This window comes from Macaca nemestrina, chromosome 1 (genome assembly GCF_043159975.1).
Source record: "Macaca nemestrina isolate mMacNem1 chromosome 1, mMacNem.hap1, whole genome shotgun sequence".
Lineage (NCBI taxonomy): Eukaryota > Metazoa > Chordata > Mammalia > Primates > Cercopithecidae > Macaca > Macaca nemestrina.
The window spans coordinates 219,002,379-219,025,593 of NC_092125.1; the positions used below are offsets into that span (position 1 = coordinate 219,002,379).

General features: G+C 49.2%; 1 protein-coding gene and 2 long non-coding RNA genes across 4 annotated transcripts; 2 read left to right on the forward strand and 1 right to left on the reverse strand.

Moving 5' to 3' along the window:
* Positions 1–108: 108 nt before the first annotated feature.
* LOC105473214 (chymotrypsin-like elastase family member 2A) lies at positions 109–20,042 on the reverse strand. Of its 2 annotated transcripts, none has more exons than XM_071100270.1 (8): positions 19,713–20,042; positions 19,333–19,421; positions 15,616–15,713; positions 14,426–14,554; positions 13,767–13,903; positions 11,153–11,298; positions 9,770–9,922; positions 109–193 (listed from the first exon to the last, which is right to left on the reverse strand). In XM_071100270.1, exons 1-8 carry the CDS (start codon positions 19,750–19,752, stop codon positions 155–157), a joined length of 831 nt encoding a protein of 276 aa, XP_070956371.1. In that variant the 5' UTR covers positions 19,753–20,042; the 3' UTR covers positions 109–154. The 2 variants fall into 2 exon arrangements, with proteins under 2 accessions (XP_070956371.1, XP_070956373.1); XM_071100272.1 differs by lacking the exon at positions 109–193 and adding an exon at positions 5,199–5,303 and having other exon boundaries at positions 19,713–20,037.
* Positions 9,232–13,231, forward strand: LOC139364306 (uncharacterized). Its single transcript, XR_011625925.1, has 3 exons — positions 9,232–9,332; positions 10,018–10,168; positions 12,400–13,231. It is a non-coding gene; the product is annotated as an uncharacterized lncRNA (long non-coding RNA).
* Positions 14,407–16,346, forward strand: LOC139364310 (uncharacterized). The gene is made up of 2 exons (XR_011625926.1): positions 14,407–14,538; positions 14,899–16,346. It is a non-coding gene; the product is annotated as an uncharacterized lncRNA (long non-coding RNA).
* Positions 20,043–23,215: the final 3,173 nt, after the last annotated feature.

Here is a 23,215-nt window from a genome sequence, read left to right on the forward strand (position 1 = left end):
AGTCCTCACTTTGCCAGCACAGTAGACCCCATGGTGGAAGGGCAAAGGGGGGATGTAAAGGGAGTGGGGCAGGGACAGGGGGAAGTACAGTGTGGTCGACTCACCTGCCAGGGCCAGCTATTGGGTGTCGCTTCTTCACCTCCAACCACCCTAGTCACAGAAGGCGGGTAAGTGGGGACCCCACAACTGAGGGCTATGAAAAGAGAAAGGGTCTTGAGTCCAGGAAGCAGCGACCCACACAATGTAAACTACACTTGCTGCATTCTGAACCCCCAAATAGAAAACCTTTGTTCTAGAAAGATCCCAAGAGGTCATAGAATCCTGCTCTTTGCTCCAATTCTTTGAAACTCCATTCCAGTTTCTTACGATTATACGTATGAGGTTGGGTGGGGGCGAGAGGGGAGGACAGGAAGATCCCATTCCCAGCCACACCAGGGGATGGGAAACCAGTGGCTCTGGGTGACAGGGTTTACCTCCAGCCACCAAAGCAGACAGCAGCAGGGTCCTAATCATGGTGTGTCCGTGGGAGTTCTGTCAGCGTGGCCCTGGAAGAGGCCCTGGTTTTATGAGGAACTTATCAGTGAGAGATACACTAGGAGCACGCAAGATGGGGATTTTCTCAAAGCCCAGTGGAAAAAATAGCTTGTGTCCATATACTTTTTTTTCCCATTTCCTCCCAACTGTCACCCTAGAAATACTTTGAAAAAGATACCAAAGGTAGATATTGGAACATGGGTTCCATCTGTTTTGAAGAGATTATGTTGTGTGTTAGGGAAGGAAGAAAAATACTAATTGTTGGTCCTTGGAGTCGTGTTTTCTATTTTTTTTTTTTCCTCCCTGGGTAAGACTGAGGAGAGGAGTTGTGTGTTCTTTCTTTCTTTTTTTTTTTTTTTTTCTTTCTGAGATGGAGTCATGCTCTGTCACCCAGGCTGGAGTGCAGTGGCGTGATCTCAGCTCACTGCAACCTCTGCCTCCTGGGTTCAAGCAATTCCCCTGCCTCAGTCTCCCTAGCAGCTGGGATTGCAGGTGTGTGCCGCCATTCCTGGCTTATTTTTGTATTTTTGGTAGAGACATGGGTCTCATCATGTGGGCCAGGCTGGTCTTGAACTCCTGGCCTCAAGTGATCTGCTCGCCTCAGCCTCCCAAAGTGCTGGGATTCCAGGCTGAGCCACCGCGCCAGGAGTTGTGTTTTCAATGTAAAGATGAAGGTGGCATGCTGAACCCACAGCGTTCTAAGGCGGTATTTCTCAGTGGGGCTGGTTCAGCCACCAGGAGACGTTTGACAACATCTGGAGGCATTGTTGGGTGTCATGGCTGGGGTTGATGCTACTGGTATCCAGCGGGCAGACAGCAGAGATGCTGCTAAACATCTGACAATGCACTGGGCAACAGGACGTGCCTTGCCCCGGATGTCAATGGTGCTGAGGCTGAGAAAGCCTGTTCTAGGCCATGCCAGGGCTTGCAGTGTGACCTTGGCTGGGTCATGTCTCTAGACCCATCTGTGAAACAGGGAGAGAAACCTGTGCCCAGCATGTTTCACAACATTACGGTAAGGATTTGTGTAATGTGGGGAAGGTGCACACGTAGCAGAAGGCGAGGCCGACATGCACAATTAGCATCTGGCTGCTCTAATGATGGGGGAAGCAGAACACTGGCAGAGGCGGGCTTCATCGGGTGGATCAAAATGCACTTGATGGCCAGGCACAGTGATTCACTCCTATAATCCCAGAACTTTGGGAGGCTGATGCAGGCGGACCACCTGAAGCCAGGAGTTCAAGACCAGCCTGGCCAACATGGTGAAACCCTGTATCTACTAAAAATACAAAAATTAGTCCGGTGTGGTTCTGCATGCCTGTATTCCCAGCTATTCAGGAGGCTGAGGAAGGAGAATCTCTTGAACCTTGGAGGTGGAGGTTGAGGGGAGCTGAGATCACACCACTGCACTCTAGTCTGGTCAACAGTGCAAAACTCTATCTCGAGAAAAAAACAAAACAAAACAAAACAGACCAGCCTGGACAACATAGTGAGACCACCTGTCCCTACAAAATTTTTTTTTAGAAAGTTAGCCAGGCGCGGTGGCACACATATGTGGCTCCAGCTACACTGGAGGCTAGGCTGAGGCAGAGGGTCACTTGAGCCTGGGTGGCAATGGCTGCAGTAAGCTGCAATCCATCCACCACAGCCTGGGTGGCAGATGCATTTTATTGTCTTCTTCCAAGAGAATAGCAGAGTGCACTTCTCCAATAACATCATCTTCCAAATGGGGTCAAAGCAGAAGCTTCTTCAAAAGGGAACAAACAAAGAAAGGCATGTAGACACCCAGCACCACACAGATGGTAGATGCACTCACATTCCTTATTGAATCTAAGCCTCAAAAAACCCTGCAAGAGCCTCTCTTATTTCACAGGAGGAAGCTGAGCTTCAGAGAGGTAAAGTGAGTTGCCCAAGATCCTACAGCTTCTAAGCGGCAGAATGGGAACTGGAACTAGGTTGGTCTGATTCCAAAGCCCAGCACTTTGGGAGGCCGAGGCGGGCGAACACGAGGTCAGGAGTTCAAGACCAGCCTGGCCAATATGGTGAAACCCCGTCTCTAAGAAAATACATAGATAAGCTGGGCGTGGTGGCCGGAGGTGAGCATCCTGCCTCACCTCCTAGGAGTTCAACTTGTGTTGGGGGAAGCGTGGAGTGAGCAAGGTTTCCTGGTGGACCTTCTTGTTCTTCCTTAGACCTTCACTCTCCTCACCTTTTGGGAGAGCACAAAGCCAGGCAGGCCCGCTGCTGATGAGAAAGCTCCGCTCTGTGACCACAAACTCTAGTTTTTGCCCCAGTCAAAAAAGCAGAAAGGAAAGTGAACTTCAACTCTTTTTTTTTTTTTTGTGAGATGGAGTCTCTGTCTGTCAACCAGTGGCATGATCTGTGCTCACTGCAACCTCCAACTACCCGGTTCAAGCGATTCTCATGCATCAGCCTCCCGAGTAGCTGGGATGACAGCTGCATGCCACCATGCCCAGCTAATTTTTGTATTTTTAATAGAGATGGGGTTTTGCCATGTTGACCAGGCTTGTTTTGAACTCCTGATCTCAGGTGATCCGCCTGCCTCGTCCTCCCAAAGAGTTGGGATTACAGGCCTGAGTCATCGTGCCTGGGCAGATTTCAACTCTTAAGACTTGAGTTCAAGGCCGGGTGCGGTGGCTCAAGCCTGTAATCCCAGCACTTTAGGAGTCCGAGGCAGGCGGATCACGAGGTCAGCAGATCGAGATCATCCTGCCTAACACAGTGAAACCTCGTCTCTACTAAAAATACAAAAAAATTAGCTGGCCATGGTGGCGGGCGCCTGTAGTCCCAGCTGCTTGAGAAGCTGAGGCAGGAGAATTGCATGAGCCCAGGAGGCGGAGCTTGTAAGGAGCTGAGATCGCACCACTGCACTCCAGCGTGAGCGACAGAGCGAAACTCCGTCTCAAAAAAAAAAAAAAAAAAAAAAAAGAGAGACCTGAGTTGAAGTGTTTTTTTTTTTTTTTTTTTCTTGAGACTGAGTCTTGCTCTGTCACGTAGGCTGGAGTTTAGTGGTGCGATCTCGGCTCACCTGCAACCTGTGCCTCCCAGGTTCAAGCGATTCTTCTGCCTCAGCCTCTGGAGTAGCTGGGACTGCAGGTGCCAGCCACCACGCCCACCTTATCTGTGTATTTTATTAGAGATGGGGTTTCACCATATTGGCCAGGCTGGTCTTGAACTCCTGACCTCGTGTTCGCCCGCCTCAGCCTCCCAAAGTGCTGGGATTACAGGCATGAGCCACCGTGCCCAGTCGAGTTCAAGTCTTTGATCCATCACCACATTGGCCAGGCTGGTCTTGAACTCCTGACCTCGTGTTCCCCGGCCTTGGCCTCTGAAAGTGCTGGGATTACAGGCGTGAGCCACCGTGCCCAGCCGAGTTCAAGTCTTTGATCCATCAGTTTTGAGTGTGGTGGTCTGGGCAAGCCACTTATCTTCTGGGCCTTAGTTTACTAGATAACCATCCAGGCCTGGATTGCAGGATAGTTGCATGGGTAAGAAAATGGGTGGGAAAGAATTCTGTAATCTCCCTAGGATTGTGCAAAGGTGAGGAAGATTGGGTGGGGGTGCGGGGGCAGAATCCCGTGGGACTGGATGTCAGAAGACCTGGGTTCCAGTCTCAACTCCATCCCGTACTCCCTGTAACAGTTTGGACTCATTTATGGTCTGCATCAGTCACTACAGCAAGCAACTATTTCTTAAGTCCCATATTTTATCTTAAAGGGTCATGTGAATTCATCATTCTGTTCTGTATCTTTGTTTGTTTTAATACAAAAATAAAGTTTGTCCTGTATGAGAACACTGAACAAACACCTGCTGTGAATTTGCTGTGTGACCTTCGGTCAATCCCACAGGCTTTCTGGCCTGGGGTGCGTAGCTACAAACAGGAAGAGGAACAAGTCGTGCAACCTCTCTGATTGGACCTGCCTCAGGTCATATGCCCATCCCTGAGCCAATTGCTGTGGTGGGCGAAGGGGATGCAATGTGTTGATTGGCCAGGCCTGGAGCACTGGCTCCAGCCTTGGTCCTGGCCATGAGGTTTCACCCAGAACCTCTGGATCCGGTGGGGCAGCGCCTGCACAGAAATCCAGGCTTCTCTGCTGGGAGGGGAGGAAAGCGAGGCCGAGGATGCAGAGTGCAGGAAGCCGCTACAGCCCACTTCCCTCCCTGGAGCTTAGTGCTCCATTTATATGTTGTTTGACAATAATGTCATGTGTCAGGTTGTAAAGTGAGCTGGGTCCTTGAGGTCTCAGTCGGGCAGGGAGACGCAGATGCAAAATTCTTTTCCTTTTTTTTTTTGAGACAGGGTCTCACTGTCGCCCAGGCTAGAGTGCGATGATGCGATCATGGCTCACTGCAGTCTCTACCTCCTGGGCTCAAGCGATCCTCCCACCTCAGCCTCCTGAGTAGCTGGGACTACAGGTGCGTACCACCTCGCCCATTTACTTTTTGTATTTTTAGTAGAGACAGGGTTATGCCATGTTACTCAGGCTGGTCTTGAATTCCTTGACTGGAGCGATCTGCCTGCCTTGGCCTCCCAAAGTGCTAAGTGCTTGGATTACAGGGTTGTGCCACTGCGCCCAGCCTATTTCTGGTTTTTAGGGCCCTGGATGTTCGGATGGATTGCTAATAAATCTCTCATCAAGATGTGATTTGCGTAGTTGTCATTTTATTATAATATTAATTTCCTTCTGGGACCTTTCCAAGTCTGAAACTGTCCCGGGGACTTCTTTTGGTTAGTTATTTGCAATCACCTGCAGGACACACAAGAAAATCGTCAGGTTCACCTAACCGCAGAGCTGTGCGTGGCAGTTTCCTGTCTCTGTCCTCCTGGGTTAAGCTCCTCATGAGAGTCACAGGCAGCCCACACTGCACTAGCTCCTGCCTGAGGAGTTCTGGTGACGTTTTGAAAACAAAGATGCAATCACAGCTTTTCATTGACCTGTTAGGGTCCTCCTGTAAAGGGGGTCTTACCAGGTGTCCTGTGTGGGCTTCAGGGTAGGAGGCCTTTGAACCCCTAAAAGTTGTATTCCAAATGTATGGATGGCATATTTTTAGATTTCATTTGTTCCTCAAATCAAAACTGCTGTTTGCAAGGCAGTTATGCAGTATGGTTGGTGCTATAACTGTTTCCAGAGGCTGGTGATCAGTGTCTGTTAAACTTTTTTTTTTTTTTTTTTTTTTTTTGTTGAGACAGTCTCACTGTGTTGCCCAGGCTGGAGTGCAGTGGGGCAATCTGGGCTCACTGCAACCTCCGCCACGCAGGTTCAAGTGCTTCTCATACGTCAGCCTCCCGGGTAGCTGAGATTTTAGGCATGCACTACCATGCCTGGCTAATTTTTTGCATTTTTAGTAGAGATGAGGTTTCACCATGTTGGCCAGGCTGGTCTCGATCTGCTGACCTCAAGTCATCTACCCACCTCAGCTTCCCAAAGTCCTTGGATTACAGGCGTGAACCACGCCGCCCAGCCTGTTAAACATTTTGATATGCCAACTTCATGATCCAGTGCTGTAAATGGCAGGAGATGCAGCTGCTACAGCACAAACACTCAGACCAGTGTGCAAGAATTATGTTCAAGGATGTTCACTGCACAATGTAAGAGTGAAAAATGGGAAATATGAAAGCTTCATTCATTATACTCAAACTATGGAATACTATTTAGCTGTTCAAAAGAATGACATGTATGTACTGACATGTAAAATGTGATAAGGTGTTAAATGAAAAACAGCTGCAGAACAGTATGAAGACTCAGATCCTAGTTTTTCCTGAGAAGACAGTGTCTATCTTTGTAAATACATAGCTATATATGCACATAATGTTGAGACTGCTCACCAAGCTGTTAAGAATGACAACTTGTCCAGGTGCAGTGGCTCGTGTCTGTAATCCCAGCACTTTTGGAGGCCAAGGCGGGCTGATCACCTGAGGTCAGGAGTTTGAGACCAGCCTGGCCAACATGGTGAAACCCCATCTCTACTACAAATACAAAAATCAGTTGGGCGTGGTGGTGTGTGCCTGTAGTCCCAGCTACTCAGGAGGCTGAGGCAGAAGAATGACTTGAATCCAGGAGGCAGAGGTTGCAGTGAGCCGAGATCAAGTCATTGCACTTCAGCCTGGTGACAGAGCGAGACTCTGTCTCAAAAAAACAAAAACAAAAACAACGATTACCTCTGGAGAGTGGAACTGGAGATGTAAAATGAGGGGGGACTTCTACTTTTCTACTTGATACACTCTTATATTCTTTTAATATTTTGACACAGAGTATGTATTACCTTCTGGTAAAAGAATAAAAGCTAAGGATTGCTGAAGTTTCACGTGTGACTGTCATTCAATGGACATTTGTTGAAAGGATGAATGCCCCAGGCCACTTGTCTCCTCTGCTTCTCTGCTCTTATCTTTTGCTTGTACTTCCTGACCTTGGCTTGTCACTTGTCTGGGTTTATCCAGGCAGGTGCTCTCAGGCACCCCCAGGGCTCTAGTGGTTTGTGACTCCAGGCTGCACACAGTGTATCCCTAGGTTGGGGCCACTGCAAGTTGTCAGGAGCGCCTCTGCCGCTGCCAGGGGCAGCCCCCACCCAAGGACAGCTGGTTGCTTGAGCCTCCCCCTTCTGAAACCCGTTACCGGGCATCTGTGCCTGCCCCTACTGCTCTCCCACGAACACAGGGACTCTGCCCAGCTGCCTCGCGAGATGTGATGCCCCGTGGATCCCTGCTGCCATCTGGCCATGCTTTGGGATCTGGCTTGCTCTGTTGTGCCTGTGTCTGTGGCTGGGAACAGCTGATGCTGGGACAAAAAAATTGGGACAATTGCCCCTGCCTCTGCTTCAGTTTCCCAAGGTGCTTCCAGGACCAGCTGCAAGGTGACTCCCACAGCAGCTGGGGCTGGAAAAGGGTCTTAGGGTTTGGCTGGGAAAGGCCCCTAAGCAGCCTTTCGTCCAGTCAGTCTCAGGCCAGGCTCCTTTGACGTATGGGTGGAGCCTCCAAAGGTGGACTCAGATGGGTTTTTCCCAATTTATATATAAAAAAGAACCAATTAATGATTAATGGCTACTGTCTTTTTGATTTTCCATTTTTCTCCAACAAACGTTTCTGGAATCTCTGCCTGTGACCACTTGTTGGCAAAAAGATGCCAGCAGACAGACAAATGAACAAGGAGCTGGCAAGAATCAGTGGGAACACTTGGAAGCAGCCACCTGCTTATTTTGACAGTTTAGTTTCCTCCTGTGACCACGTGCTCATGGCTGCAGCTTCATATTTGGTTTTATAAGTGTCAGTTTAATGAACACTTCTCTGCAAATTAAAGTTAGTGAAGTCAGATGCCAGCTTTCCCCTTCTTTGGGGGCTCTGCCACAAATACCATAACTCCCATTTGCTCTTGCGCCTAAATTGTGGAGGAGTCCTGGTCTAGTTCAAGTCCCATTTTACAGAAGAACAAACTGAGGTGGTCCTTCATCGGCACAGAGTGTCCGACTCTTCCCTCCCAGCATTCAGTAACAGGCATGGTGGCTCCTCTGCCCTCTCCTGGGCACCCATTTCTTTTTTTTTGTGGTTTTTCTTTTTTTTTTTTTTCGAGATGGAGTCTTGCTCCGTTGCCCAGGCTGGAGTGCAGTGGCGTGAACTTGGGTTACTGCAACCTCCACCTCCCAGGTTCAAGTGATTCCCCTGCCTCAGCCTCCTGAGTAGCTGGGATTACAAGCACGTATCACCACACCCAGCTTAATTTTGAATTTGTAGTAGAGACAGGGATTCCCCGTGTTGGCCAGGCTGGTCTCAAACTCCTGACCTCTGGTGATCTGCCCATCTCGGCCTCCCAAAGTGCTGGGATTACAGGTGTGAGCCACCAGCCACCCCTTTCTTGTGACGGGGTTTCCTGTTCTGGCTGCTTTCACCTACTGCTGCGTGTATCCACGGCTGCTCCTTAATATTGATGCCAGTTACTATTATCATTATTTTCGGAGACAGGGTCTTGCTATGTTGCCCAGGCTTAAGTGCATTGGTGTGACCTCGGCTCAAAATAGCATTGGCCTCCCGGGCCCAAGTGACCCTTCCACCCATGCCTCCCAAGTAGCTGAGACTACAGGCACGTACCACCATGCCTGAGTCACTTAAAAATATTTTTTTGTAAAGACAGAGTCTCGCTATGTTGCCCAGGCTGGTCTTGAACTCCTGGGCTCAAGCAATCCTCCCTCCATGGCCTCCCAAAGTGCTGCGATTACAGGCATGAGCCATGGAACCTGGCCTATCATTTTTAATACATAATGTTAATGCTTACTGTTATAAACAAATGTGTGTTCATTGCTAAAAACAAATTGAGTTATTGTGGAAGCTGAAAGGAGACAGCTCTGAGTTTACATTGATAAGAGAGGGGGACCAACTCGGGTTTATTTGCCTGGGATGGTCCCAGAGTAAAACAGGAAGTCCTGCATCCTGGAAAACCTCTCAGTCCTGCACAAACCGGGATGGCTGGTCACCCTACAGAATAGGTGGAAGACCCCTGAGGGGGACTAATTTCCAATCATTAATGCTATGGGGGTCTCAAAGTATCAGGTTTTGGGCTTTGCAGATAAATATACCCGTTTACAGCACTGGATGGTGGAGTCTGGGCCACACACAGATACACAAAAATAAAATCACCATTTCTATGGAACTCACTCTTTTTTTTTTTTTTTTTAACTTGGAGTTTCACTCTTCTTGTCCAGGTTGGAGTGCAATGGTGCAATCTCGGCTCACTGCAACCTCCATCTCCCAGGTTCAAGGGAGTCTCCTTCCTCAACCTCCTGAGTAGGTAGGTTAACAGGAGTGCACTACCACACCTGGCTAATTTTTTTTATTTTTTTTTAGTAGAGATGGGGTTTTGCCATGTTGGCCAGGCTGGTCTTGAACTTTTGACTTCGCAATCTGCCCGCTCGGCCTCCCAAAATGCTGGGATTATAGGCATGAGCCACTGCGTCCGGCAGAACTCACTCTTAGTATGCCTGAGGAGTGTCCAACGTCTTTGGACAAGGCCAGCCTCTATGTTCCTTTTCACTCAGCTTTACCCACACAGAAATTTTGGGGTCCCATGGGGGGCCCAGCAGTTGCCAAGGTCTGCAGCCTCCTACAAGGGGTTCCCATCTAGCTCTCAAGAGGAAGGAGGGGCTCTCAGTCACCAGGTAGGCATGGCACTCCCAAGACCAGGTGGGCAGGGCAGTGCCCTGGGGCTTAGGCTGGTCCAGTTCTTACCGAATTGATCCAGTTGATGTAATTGGAGACCCTTGTGAAGACAGAGGGCTTGTGGTAGTAGTTGCAGCCAAGGCTAGACCCAAAGCTGACGATGCCATGCACCTCCCACCGGCCGTCAGATGCCTGGCAGTTCAGTGGCCCGCCGGAGTCTCCCTGAGGAAGGCCAGAGTTATAGAAGCGTAAAGGCAGAGGAAGGGGCTGCCCATTTGAACCATTGTTCTCAATGCATTTCTATTGTTCTGCTGTAGGTCACTGTCCTCCGAAGCTGGCCCTTGCGGTCAAAGCCCAAGATGGTACCATAATTCCAACAAGAGCCAACACTTATTCTTCCTGTGTGGCCAGAGCTGAACTAAGCATGTTCTATGCTTTATCTCATTAATCCTCACAAAATCCTACGAGGTAAATATTCACAGTCTCCCTAGACCACTGAAGAGGAGAAACTGGAGTGTTGAGAGGTTGGGACTTGCCCAAGGTTGCACAGGCAGTTTGTAAAGGAGCTGAGGCCACATCCCAGAGTTCAGGCTCTTCCCCACTTCCCGTGGGTGGGGTGGTCTGTGTGGGCAGAGTGTGTAGGGCACAGTGTGATCTGAAGGGCATGTGGATCTCCTTCCTATTCCATTCCCACTTCACTGCTAAGTCCAACACAGAGCAATTCCTGGTGGTTAAGACACTGTCTCTGGGAAGGCTTCCGTGGCAGCTACCTGGAGGGGTCACGCTGGGCCGCTGATGAGCGTAATTCAACAGAAAACCCAGAAGTCATCCTAGAAAGGCCCTAAGCCAGGGAATACTTTCCTTTGGCTCCCTTTCATCATAGAGGAAAGGATATGGAATGACAGTCACGAGAGACCTTGATGAGACCCAGGGAAGGACTTCCCAGCAGTGAGAGGGGTGGACACGACAAGGAGAATCTCAAAACAAGAACAAATAAGAACCAAGATCAAGTTTTTTTGTTTTTGTTTTTTGAGTTTCGCTCTGTCACCCAGGCTGGAGTGCAGTGGTGTGATCTCAGTTCACTGCAACCTCTGCCTCATGGGTTCAAGTGATTCTCCTGCCTCAGCCTCCTGAGTAGCTGTGACTACAGGTGCCTGCCACCACGCCTGGCTAATTTTTGTATTTTTAGTAGAGACAAGGTTTCACCATGTTGGCCAGGTGTGTCTCAAACTGCTCTCCTCAAGTGGTCTGCCCACTTGCCCTCCCAAAGTGATAGGGTACAGGCAAGAGCCACAGTGCCTGGCCAAAGATCGTGTTCTGATATACCTGGAACATATTTCTGGGTACTTCTGCCAGGAGGAGGGTGGATGGACCTATGGAGGGGTGGACTTCTATAACCTTATCACCAGCCACATTTTGTGATGGAGCGGGGCCCCTGATTTTGGTACTCACGTTGCAGCTGGAGATCTTGCCATCACCCCCAGCACAGATCATACTGGTTTTCACGGTGCTGCCCCACCAGCCAGAGCTGGAGCAGGTGGCATAGTCCACAACCAGCAACCGGCCCTGCTGCAGGACATCAGGAAGAGGCCCGTTGGCTGAATGAGATCAGAAAGAAAGCATTAGGGATGCAAGGACTCCTGAGAAAAAGGAAGTGGTTGACCAGTACTGGGTTGACCTTGTTACTGTCTTCCATCCATTGCAATATGCGAACAGCTATGTTTGTCTACACTGTGTCCTCACGGTTGATTGGTTCAGCAGTGAACACCTGACTCAAGCTAAGCCAATGAGCTCCCTCCCCTGGGATCCTGAGATGGGGTCTAAGAGATTCCTGTTTCAGAGGACGTCAATCTGGGAAGCTGTTGGCAATGACTGACATTTTGTTTTATGTGGGGAATGAAGTAGACTCACAAAGAAAAGAAATTCCAAGAGAGCGTTTCCTGAGTTTCTTACAGGCTTCCAGCCCCTGATTCTAGCCTGTTCCTGATGCCTGGCTATATCTCTGCCCTTGAGTTGAAACTTTTAAATCCTTATAACAATTTCCCTTTTTTTGCTGAGCTAGTTCCCTGGTTTTCTGTCACTTATCTGAAATAAGAAAGTGAGCCTCCTGGCAGTTAGAGCCCCCTCTTTGGGAAAAATATGCTGGTGTGGTGAAGAGAGGGCTATTGTAATGGCCCCTAATGACACAGCCACCATCACCTTCATTTCTGTTACCACAGCTATGAGTGGCAAGGATGAGCTTAGCATAATTATTCACTGTCGATTGAAGCCTAGGGAAGTTAAGTGTCAGCCAGGCACAGCGGCTCACCCTCTAATCCCAGCACTTAGGGAGGCCAACGTGGGCGGATCCCTTGAGGTCAAGAGTTTGAGACCAGCCTGACCAACATGGTGAAATCCTGTATCCACTAAAATACAAAAATTAGCTGGGTGTGGTGGTACACGCCTAAAATTCCAGCTACTTGGAAGGCTGAGGCAGGAGAATCACTTGAGCTTGGGAGGCAGAGGTTGCAGGGAGCCGAGATTGCACCACTGCACTCCAGCCCGGTCAACAGAGCAAGACTCTGTTTAAAAAAAAAAAAAAAGAAAAGAAAAGAAACGGAAGTTAAGGGTCTGGCTTAAGACCACTAATAAGTGATTAATACTTATATAACATGTTGCAAGGTAGGACGCATTTTCACCTCTTTGGTCTTTACCAACAGTGTTTCCATTTTACAGATGAGGAAACTGAGGGAAGTGACTTGCCCAAGGTTTCACCGTGACCGGCAGAGCTGGGCCTAAAAGCCAAGCATTTGGATGCCTCCCCGCTTCCACTGTCTCACATGAACTGCATCTGCCCCAGGGTTGTCTGGGGAAACAAACAGATGGTTGTGCTTCTATCTTAATAAGCATGAAATGCCTCTTCCACCACCACTCACCACAGGATTTGATGTGTCCTTGTATTTACAGATAAACCAGTCAGGAGGGCAATGGGGATTTATTCCAGGGTACGTATGTGGATGTACCCCTGGAAAAACATGTCATTATACTTATAGGTTTATGTCATTAGGGAGAAATGTCATAATGTCATTATCACTCATAATGTCATTATGGTCATAAGGTCATTATCACTCATCCCTTCCTAGAATCTTCCAAACCTCTGGTGATTTCACAATGGAAGGGCTGGAACTCTGTTCCTTTTGGTGGCTACTGTCATTGGATCTGTAACCCCTGGAGTCTATGTCAAAGGAGACCCGCCCTCAGCCAGGTTCTGAGCAGCAAGACCGAATGGCACAGGGGACAGCTTTTGCCATGGGGCACGGAGGGTCCCATGAGGACTCCAGGGGCCTCAGGTCACAGAGGAAAATGCTGTTCTGAACTCTATGGGCCACACAGAAGATGTCACATGGTCTCTGTAACTTTGTTTCCATCATAGGGACAGTGACAACAACTAACACACAGCACCTACCACATGCCAGGCTTCTTATGGATTATCTCCTTTAATCCTCTTGCCAACTCTGTGATGTAGCTGCTATTATTATGGCCTTTTTTTTTTTTTTTTTTTTTTTTTTGAGGCGCAGTCTCGTTCTGTTCCCCAGGCTGGAGTGCAGTAGTGAAATCTTGGCTCACTGCAACCTCCACCTCCCGGGTTCAAGCGATTCTCTTGCCTCAGCTTCCTGAGTAGCTGGGACTACAGGAGCACACCACCACGCCCTACTATTTTAAAAATATTTTTAGTAGAGACGGGGTTTCACCATTTGGGTCAGGCTGGTCTCCTGACCTCAAGTGATCTGCCTGCCAGGCCTCCCAAAGTGTTGGGATTACAGGCGTGAGCCACAGCGCCCAGTCAATTATTTGCATTTTACATATGATAAAAGTGCTGCATGGAGAGACCTAGTAATGTGCCCAAGGTGTGACAGTCATGTAGTGGGAGAGCTGACATTTGAACCCAGGCAGGCATCAGCCTATGCCACCCCATCTCTCCGAGGCAGCCACACACCCTGGGATGACAGGTGAGAGGCCCTGGCCAGACAGGGGTGACATCACCTCCCTTCCCTCCCAGGCCTGGGGGCTCCTGGCTCCCACTTACTCCGCAGCCTTCCCCAGCCCGTGACGTAGCAGGGGTAGTTGTTGGGTAGAATGGTGCCAGCAGGAGGGAGGCAGGCCAGCTGGATCTTGTCCGTGAGGGAGACGGGGTTAGCCAGTTTGAGCAGGGCAATGTCGTACCTGGGTCAGTGCAGAGGCAGAGCATGAGGACAGGGTTGACTTTTCCTGCCCTGTGGGGCTTTGGAGGGCTCTGAGACCTTGTCATCATTCCCTGTACATTGCCCCAGCTTGCTCTGAGTGGCAGGGTCCCAAGGCATCTTTGAAAATGCAGAGGGTCTTGTTGAAAGGGGCAAGGGAGGAGAGATTGTGTCCTACTCCAGGGAGAGTTACAGGGTCGACAGCACTGTCGCTGTGTCCCCAGGACTTGGCATGAAGTAGATACACGCTCCGCGGACAGGGACCCTGCAGGCTTGACTGGCAGCAAACCAGGTCACTCTGGCAGTCTTTGCTTCTCCCTCCTGAGGTCACATCCCCACCCCGGACATCTTTGGAGCTGGTTCCACCTCTAAGAGGCTAGAGCTTCTTCCCCCTCCCTACAGAAGAAGCAGAGGGCGTGTGGTGGAGTTGAGACACTTGCCTCTGTGAGACCCCCATCTGTTCCCTGACAACCTCATCCCCAAGTGCATCCAGACAGTAACGAACCCTTTGGAGACCTGGTTGGAGTTCCAGTTCTGGTGCACCACAGTCTTAGAGACCCTGACGGCCAGCGAGCCGGACTCCGCAATGTCGAGGTTGTGCCGTCCCAGCACCACGCGGTAGGTCCTGGAGGAGCTGGGAGAAAGGGGGCCCAGGGAGAGGGTCACCTCCAGAGGCCTGGCTTTGGATAATGTTGGGATAGACCCAAGTAACTGGCTGCTGCATGAGCCACTAGTTGGGGCTTGGGCTTGGGGATCTTTCCTCCCATGGGACAATCAGTTAATTATAATAGAGCCTAAAGTATATAACGTAAGAACTATGATCATATAATAATTGTTACTATACTAACTATAGACTATAATATAAAATCAATGTTGTAATAACACAGACTCTGTAGGATTACGGAGGGAATGAGATGAACACAGAGAAAACAGGAGTCATTTGCTCTCAAGGACATTTTTCCCACCTTTCATTTTCAGATGGGGAAACTGAGTCCCAGAGAGGCGTAACCTGGCCCAGAGTCCCACCGTTAGTGAAAACCAGAACCCGAAGCCAGGACTCCTGACTGTAGGCCTCTATTATTTCCCCCAAAACCTCCTAGAGCTTATTGTAAATTAGATGGGAGAAGGGATCACTCCTGGAAGGAGTCACACGGACCCAGCAGAAGCTCCGGTGAGTTCCAGCTGTGATGAGCAGAAGTCATGGATAACAAAGAGGATAAGTGAACAACGGTGCAGAACCTTGCAGGCCTTTACAATTAGTCTATAATTGAGAATTAGCTTTCACTGGGCACTTACTAAGTGCCAGGCCCTTTAGTAAATCCACTCATTGAATTCACACTAAATTCTGTTACTCCATTGTTTTCTGCAGGTGATGGTATTGAAGCTTTGAGAGGTCAAGTTGTTCAAGGGAACCCAATTCCAGATCCAGAGGCCACATATAGTTTCCCCAAGAGGGCAGAGATTAGTCCTTCCCTTTCTCCTCATCCTCCCTCAGTACCTGGCACAGGACACCCATGTACTGACATTGATGGGCCAACACACTGGACCATTGATTGACTACAGCTTGTGTCTCGGCCAGGCTAGTGGTTATTTGCAAGGCTGCTTTATGTAGCGTGGTTCAGGCCATTTAAGCCCCCAGCTCAGAAATGAGCACCGGCTGGTGAGCAGGCCAAGTGCCCAGGGAATGGCAGTTACCTGATGCAGTGGGCAGCTGTCAGGACCCAGTTGTTGGTTATCAGGGACCCTCCGCAGGTGTGGTACCACTTGCCATTGGAGGTGTATTGCAGGGAGACCTGGGGAGAAACACAGGAGCTCTGTGGCTGTGGCTGAAAAAGCAGGGCCTCCCTGCACTCCAGTTTCCCAAGAACAGGGCTGGGACTAGGGTAAGGGGGAGTGAGGCACTCACCTCAGGTGCACAGCTTAAGGGGGCACCCAAAACCTCAGACGTCAAGATAAAAAATACGTTAATGCAATCTATATTAAAAACGATCAGGCCAGGCATGCTGGCTCATGCCTGTAATCCCAACACTTTGGGAGGCCAGGGAAGGAGGATCACTTGAGCCCAGGAGTTTGAGACCCGCCTGGGCAATGTGGTGAAACCCCATCTGATAAAGTTTGGCTATGTCCCTACCCAATTCTCATCCTGAATTGTAGCATAATCCCCACGTGTTGTGGGAGGCACCTGGTGGGAGGTAATTGAATCGTGAGTGTGGTTACTCCCATGCTGTTTTCATGATAGTGAGTTCTCACACGATCTGATGGTTTTATACGGGGCTTTCCCCCACTTTTGCTCGGCATTTCTCCCTGCTGCCGCTGTGTGAACAAGGATGTGTTTCCTTCTCCTTCTGCCGTGATTGTAAGTTTCCTGAGGCCTCCCCAGCCATGCTGAGCTGTGAGTCAATTAAACCTCTTTCCTTTATAAATTACCCAGTCTCAGGTATGTCTTTCTTAGCAGTGTGAGGAAGGACTATTACATTGTATCTACAAAAATGCCCAAAATTAGCCGCTTGGTGCGGTGGTGCATGCCTATAGTCCCAGCTACTCAGAAGGCTGAGGTGGGAGTATTGCTTGAGCCCAGGAGTTTGTGAACCAGCCTGGGCACCATAGCGAGAACTTGACTCTACCAAAACATTTTTAAAATAAAAATTAACTGGGAGTCTTGATGCACACCTGTAGTCTCAGCTACTCAAGAGGCTGAGGTGGGAGGATTGCTTGATCTCAGAAAGTCTAGGTTGCAGGGAGCTGTGATTGCTCCGTGCTCATCCTGGGTGACATAGCAAGAGCCTGTATCTGCTCTGCCCCCCCAACAAAAAGCAACAACAAAATTAACGCCAAAAATCTGGGATAGAAAAATAAAAAACATACAGACTATTAAAAAATAAATTTTCTGCCAGGAGTGCTGCCTTATGCCTGTGATTATAACACTTTGGGAGGCCGAGGTAGGTGAATTCACCTGAGGTCAGGAGTTTGAGACCACCCTAGCCAACATGGTGAAATCTTGTCTCTACTAAAAACACAAATATTATCCAGGTGTGATGGCGTGTGTCTGTAATCCCAGCTACTCATAAGGCTGAGGCAAGAGAATTACTTGAACCCGGGAGGCAGAGGTTGCAGTGAGCCGAGATCGTGCTATTGCACTCCAGCCTGGGTGACAAGAGTGAGACTTCATGTCAAAAACAAAAACAAAAAACCACCAAAAACCCTGTTCTGAACATGTTTCTGCAACTGGATCGGTTGGGATCTTCCCCTCGGAAGCTCTTTCCTTAGCTCCCTCCGGTTTAGTATGTCCAAAACAAAACTCCTGACTTATCCCAAACGTGGTCTTTCCCCAGGGTCCTCTGTCACAGTCAATGGCAACTCCACTGCTGCTTGGGCCGCAAACCTTGGTGTCATCCTTGGCTCCTGTGTTTCCCTGTTATCCCTCATTCCAGTCCATCAGCAAATCCCATCAGCTCTAGCTTGGGAATATGTGGAGTGGTTGGTACCCCTCGGTCACTACCTCAACTACGTGTCCCAGTCATCCTCTCTTCTCAGTGATCACTCTAGTCTCCCATCTCTTCTCCCCGCTCCCGCCCACATTTTCTCAACACAGCAGCCAGAATGACCCTTTTTGAATGGAAGTCAGATGACTTCTCTTCTCTGCTCAGGCCCTCCAGTGGCTCCCCCTTTATAGCTTATAAAACCTAAGAGTGTGTGATGACTTACTAGGCCCTCTGTGGCCTCTCTGACTCCATAGGCTCCCACTCTCCTCTCCTCCAGCCACACTGACTTCCATGCAGTTCTGCAAATACACCAAACCCACTTCTGCCTCAGGGTCTTTGCACTGGCTCTTCCTCCTGCCCGGCATATTCTCGCAAATATCGGTGTAGCTCTTTCCTTCACTTCCTGTTGGTCTCTGCTCAATGTTGCCTTCTCCATGAGGTCTTCTATGACCATGCTGTTTCAAACAGTGTGCACACACATACATGCACCCTCATGTACATACGCACACACAGACACACTCGCCTCCTTCCTCTTGCTCTGCGTTACTCTTCCTCATAGTATCTTTCATTTTCTGGCATGTTATGAGTTTACCCATTCAGTTGTTTATTGTCTCACACCTCTATTTTATTTTATTTTTATTTTTTTGAGATGGAATCTTGCTTTGTCGCTCAGGTTGGAGTGCAGTGGCACAATCTCGGCTCACTGCAACCTCTGTCTCCTGGGTTCAAGCCATTCTCCTGTCTAAGCCACCAGAGTAGCTGGGATTACAGGTGCCTGCCACCACACCTGGCTAATTTACTTGTATTTTTAGTAGAGACGGGGTTTCGCCATGTTAGCTAGGCTGATCTGGAACTCCTGACCTCAGGTGATCCGCCCACCTTGGCCTCCAAAAGTACTGGGATTACAGGTGTTTGAGCCACTGTGCCGGCCACTCCTCCACTTTAACAAAGGCTTCATGAATTTTTCCCCCCACTGCTATGTGCCAGGTGCCTAGAGCAGTGCCTGGTACATACTGGGTCTTCAACAAATGCTTACTGATTGAACAAGTGAGTGAATAAGCAAATGAATAGAATGAAAGAGATCATCAGGGGCGGGTGATCTTGTCTCCTGCTTGTTTAGTTTCCCCCTGAAGACCAAATCCACTCATAGGAACATGAGACTGCATAAGTGGACCTTACTATCCAGCCTGCTGGCTCCTCACTTTTTTTTTTTTCCAGACTAAAAAATGGTTTAACAGGTGTGGGGTAGAACTTAAAAGTGGTGGAGGCTGGGCACGGTGGCTCACGCCTGTAATCCCAGCACTTTGGGAGGCCGAGGTGGGTGGGTCACTTGAGGCCAGGAGTTTGAGACCAACCTGGCAAACATGATGGGATCCTGTCTGTACTAAAAATACAAAAATTAGCTGGGTGTGGTGGTGTGTGCCTGTAATCCCAGCTACTTGGGAGGCTGAGATAGGAGAATCGCTTGAACTCAGGAGGCGGAGGTTGCCGTGAGCCGGGATGGCGCCACTGCACTCCAGCCTGGGTGACAGAGTGAGACCCTGTCTTTAAAAAAATAAATAAATAAGAAGAACTTTAGGGTGGTGACATTTGACACTGTTTAAGTCTCTAATGAAGCTGTTCCATGCCCTTCCTGTTCCTTCATTCCTCCTCCCCTGTCTTTCAATTCCCTGCCATGGCCAAGCAGAGGGGAGGGAGGTGACAGTAGGGCATGGACTGCACGGATTGGGCCTCCCAAAGTGCTGGGATAAAAGGCATGAGCCACTGCGCCCAGCCGGAAATGTATCTTATTGGTGAAGTTGCCTGTGCTGCTCTCTGAGTCCCATCAGTCATCACTTTGCCAGCACAGTAGACCCCATGGTGGAAGGGCAAAGGGGGGATGTAAAGGGAGTGGGGCAGGGACGGGGGAAGCACAGTGTGGTCAACTCACCTGCCAGGGCCAGCTGTTGGGCGTCGCTTCTTCACCTCCAACCACCCTAGTCACAGAAGGCGGGTAAGTGGGGACCCCACAACTGAGGGCTATGAAAAGAGAAAGTGTGTTGAGTCCAGGAAGCAGCGACCCACACAATGTAAACTACACTTGCTGGATTCTGAACCCCCAAATAGAAAACCCTTGTTCTAGAAAGATCCCAAGAGGTCATAGAATCCTGCTCTTTGCTCCAATTCTTTGAAACTCCATTCCAGTTTTCTTATGATTATAGGTCTGAATGCAGTAGGGGTTGGGTGGGGGCGAGAGGGGAGGACAGGAAGATCCCATTCCCAGTCACACCAGGGGATGGGAAACCAGTGGCTCTGGGTGACAGGGTTTACCTCCAGCCACCAAAGCAGACAGCAGCAGGGTCCTAATCATGGTGTGTCCGTGGGAGTTCTGTCAGCGTGGCCCTGGATGAGGCCCTGGTTTTATGAGGAACTTATCAGTGAGAGATACACTAGGAGCACGCAAGATGGGGATTTTCTCAAAGCCCAGTGGAAAAAAGAGCTTGTGTCCAAATATTTTTTTTTCCCATTTCCTCCCAGCTGTCACCCTAGAAATACTTTGAAAAAGATGCCAAGGGTAGATATTGGAATATGGGTTCCATCTGTTTTGAAGAGATTATGTTGTGTGTTAGAGAAGGAAGAAAAATACTAATTGTTGGTCCTTGGTGGTGTGTTTTCTATTTTTTTTTTTCCTCCCTGAGTAAGACTGAGGAGAGGAGTGTGTTTTCTTTTTCTTTTTTTTTTTTCTTTCTGAGATGGAGTCATGCTCTGTCACCCAGGCTGGAGTGCAGTGGCGTGATCTCAGCTCACTGCAACCTCTGCCTCCTGGGTTCAAGCAATTCCCCTGCCTCAGTCTCCCTAGCAGCTGGGATTACAGGTGTGTGCCACCATTCCTGGCTAATTTTTGTATTTTTAGTAGTGATGGGGGCCTCATCATGTTGGCCAGGCTGGTCTTGAACTCCTGGCCTCAAGTGAGCTGCTCACCTTGGCCTCCCAGAGTGTTGGGATTACAGGTTAAGCCACTGGGCCCGGCCAGGAGTTGTGTGTTTTCAATGTAAAGATGAAGGTGGCATGCTGAACCCACAGCGTTCTAAGGCAGTATTTCTCAGTGGGGCTGGTTCAGTCACCAGGAGACGTTTGTCAACATCTGGAGACATTGTTGGGTGTCATGGCTGGGGTTGATGTTATTGGCATCCAGCGGTCAGACAGCAGAGATGCTGCTAAACATCCAACAATGCACTGGGCAACATGACATGCCCTGCCCCGGATGTCATTGATGCTGAGGCTGAGAAAGCCTGTTCTAGGCCACGCCAGGGCTTGCAGTGTGACCTTGGCTGGGTCATGTAAGTCTCTAGACCCATCTGTGACACAGGGAGAGAAACCTGTGCCCAGCGTGTTTCACAACATTACGGTAAGGATTTGTGTAATGTGGGGAAGGTGCACACGTAGCAGAAGGCGAGGCCGACATGCACAATTAGGATCTGGCTGCTCTAATGATGGGGGACGCAGAACACTGGCAGAGGAGGGCTTCATCTGGTGGATCAAAATGAGCTTTATGGCCAGGTACAGTGGCTCACTCCTATAATCCCAGAACTTTGGGAGGCTGATGTGGGTGGATCACCTGAAGCCAGGAGTTCGGGACCAGCCTGGCCAACATGGTGAAACCCTGTCTCTACTAAAAATACAAAAATTAGCCGGGTGTGATGCTGCATGCCTATAGTCACAGCTACTCAGGAGGCTGAGGCAGGAGAATCTCTTGAACCTTGGAGGTAGAGGTTGAGGTGAGCTGAGATTGCACCACTGCACTGTAGTCTGGGCAACAGAGCAAGACTCCATCTCAAGAAAAAAAGAAAGACCAGCCTGGACAACATAGTGAGACCACCCATCACTACAAATTTTTTTTAGAAAGTTAGCCAGGCACGGTGGCACACATGTGTGGCTCCAGCTACTCTTGGAGGCTAGGCTGAGGCAGAGGGTCACTTAAGCCTGGGTGGCAATGGCTGCAATAAGTTGCAATTGATCCACCTCAGCCTGGGTGGCAGATACATTTTATTGTCCTCTTCCAAGAGAACAGCAGTGTGCACTTCTCCAATAACGTCATCTTCCAAATGGGGTCAAAGCAGAAGCTTCTCCAAAAGGGGAACAAACAAAGGTACAGTGACACCCAGCACCACACAGATGTTAAATGCACTCACATTCCTTATTGAATCTAAGCCACAAAAAACCCTGCAAGAGGCTCTGTTATTTCACAGGAGGAAGCTGAGCTTCAGAGAGGTGAAGTGACTTGCCTAAGATCCTACAGCTTCTAAGCAGCAGAATGGGAATTGGAACTAGGTTGGTCTGATTCCAAAGCCCATTACTTGCCACCACTGGAGACAGCATCCTGCCTCACCTCCTAGGACTTCAACTTGTGTTGGGGGGAAGTGTGGAGTGAGCACGGTTTCCTGGTGGACTCTCTTGTTCTTCCTTAGACCTTCATTCTCCTCACCTTTTGGGAGAGCACAAAGCCAGGCAGGCCCGCTGCTGATGAGGAAGCTCCGCTCTGTGACCACAAACTCTAGCTTTTGCCCCAGTCAAAAAAGCAGAAGGGAAAGTGAACTTCAACTCTTTTTTTTGTTGTTGTTGTTGAGATGGAATCTCTCTCTGTCAACCAGTGGCATGATCTGTGCTCACTGCAACCTCCAACTCCCAGGTTCAAGTGATTCTCATGCATCAGCCTCCTGAGTAGCTGGGATGACAGCTGCATGCCACCATGCCTGGCTAATTTTTGTATTTTTAGTAGAGATGGGGTTTTGCCATGTTGGTCAGGCTTGTTTTGAACTCCCGATCTCAGGTGATCCACCTGCCTTGGTCTCCCAAAGTGTTGGGATTACAGGCCTGAGCCATCATACCTGGGCGGACTTCAATTCTTAAGGCTTGAGTTCAAGTGGTTTTTTTTTTTTTTTTTTTTTTTTTTTGTGATGGAATCATGCTGTGTCCACCAGGCTGGAGTGTAGTGGTGTGATCTCGGCTCACTGCAACCTCTGCTTCCCGGGTTCAAGCGATTCTTCTGCCTCAGCCTCCTGAGTAGCTGGGACTACAGGTGCCAGCCACCACGCCTGGCTTATTTTTGTATGTTTAGTAGAGACGGAGTCTCACCATATTGGCAGGGCTGGTCTTGAACTCCTGACCTCGTGTTCACCGGCCTCAGCCTCCAAAAGTGCTAGAATTACAGGCGTGAGCAACGGCACCCAGCCATGTTCAACTCTTTGATCCACCAATTTTGAGTGTGGTGGTCTGGACAAGCCACTTATCTTCTGGGCCTTAGTTTCCTAGATAACCATCCAGGCCTGGATTGCAGGATAGTTGCACAGGTAAGAAAATGGGTGGGAAAGAATTTTGTAATCTCCCTAGGATCATGCAAAGGTGAGGAAGATTGGGTGGGGGTGGGGGGCAGAATCCTGTGGGACTGGATGTCAGAAGATGTGGGTTCCAGTCCCAACTCCATCCCATGCTCCCTTTGACAGTTTGGACTCATTTATGGTCTGTATCAGTCACTGCAGCAAGCAATTATTTCTTAAGTCCCATATTTTATCTTAAAGGTTCATGTGAATTGGGCATTCTGTTCTGTATCTTTGTTTGTTTTAATATAAAAATAAAGTGTGTCCTGTATGAGAACACTGAACAAACACCTGCTGTGAATTTGCTGTGTGACCTTGGGTCAGTCCCACAGGCTTTCTGGCCTGGGGTGCCTAGCTACAAACAGGAAGAGGAACAGATGCTTGGTCTGTTCCATCCCATTGCTGTCAGGAATTTTTTTTTTTTTTTTTTTTTTTTTTGAGACGGAGTCTCGCTCT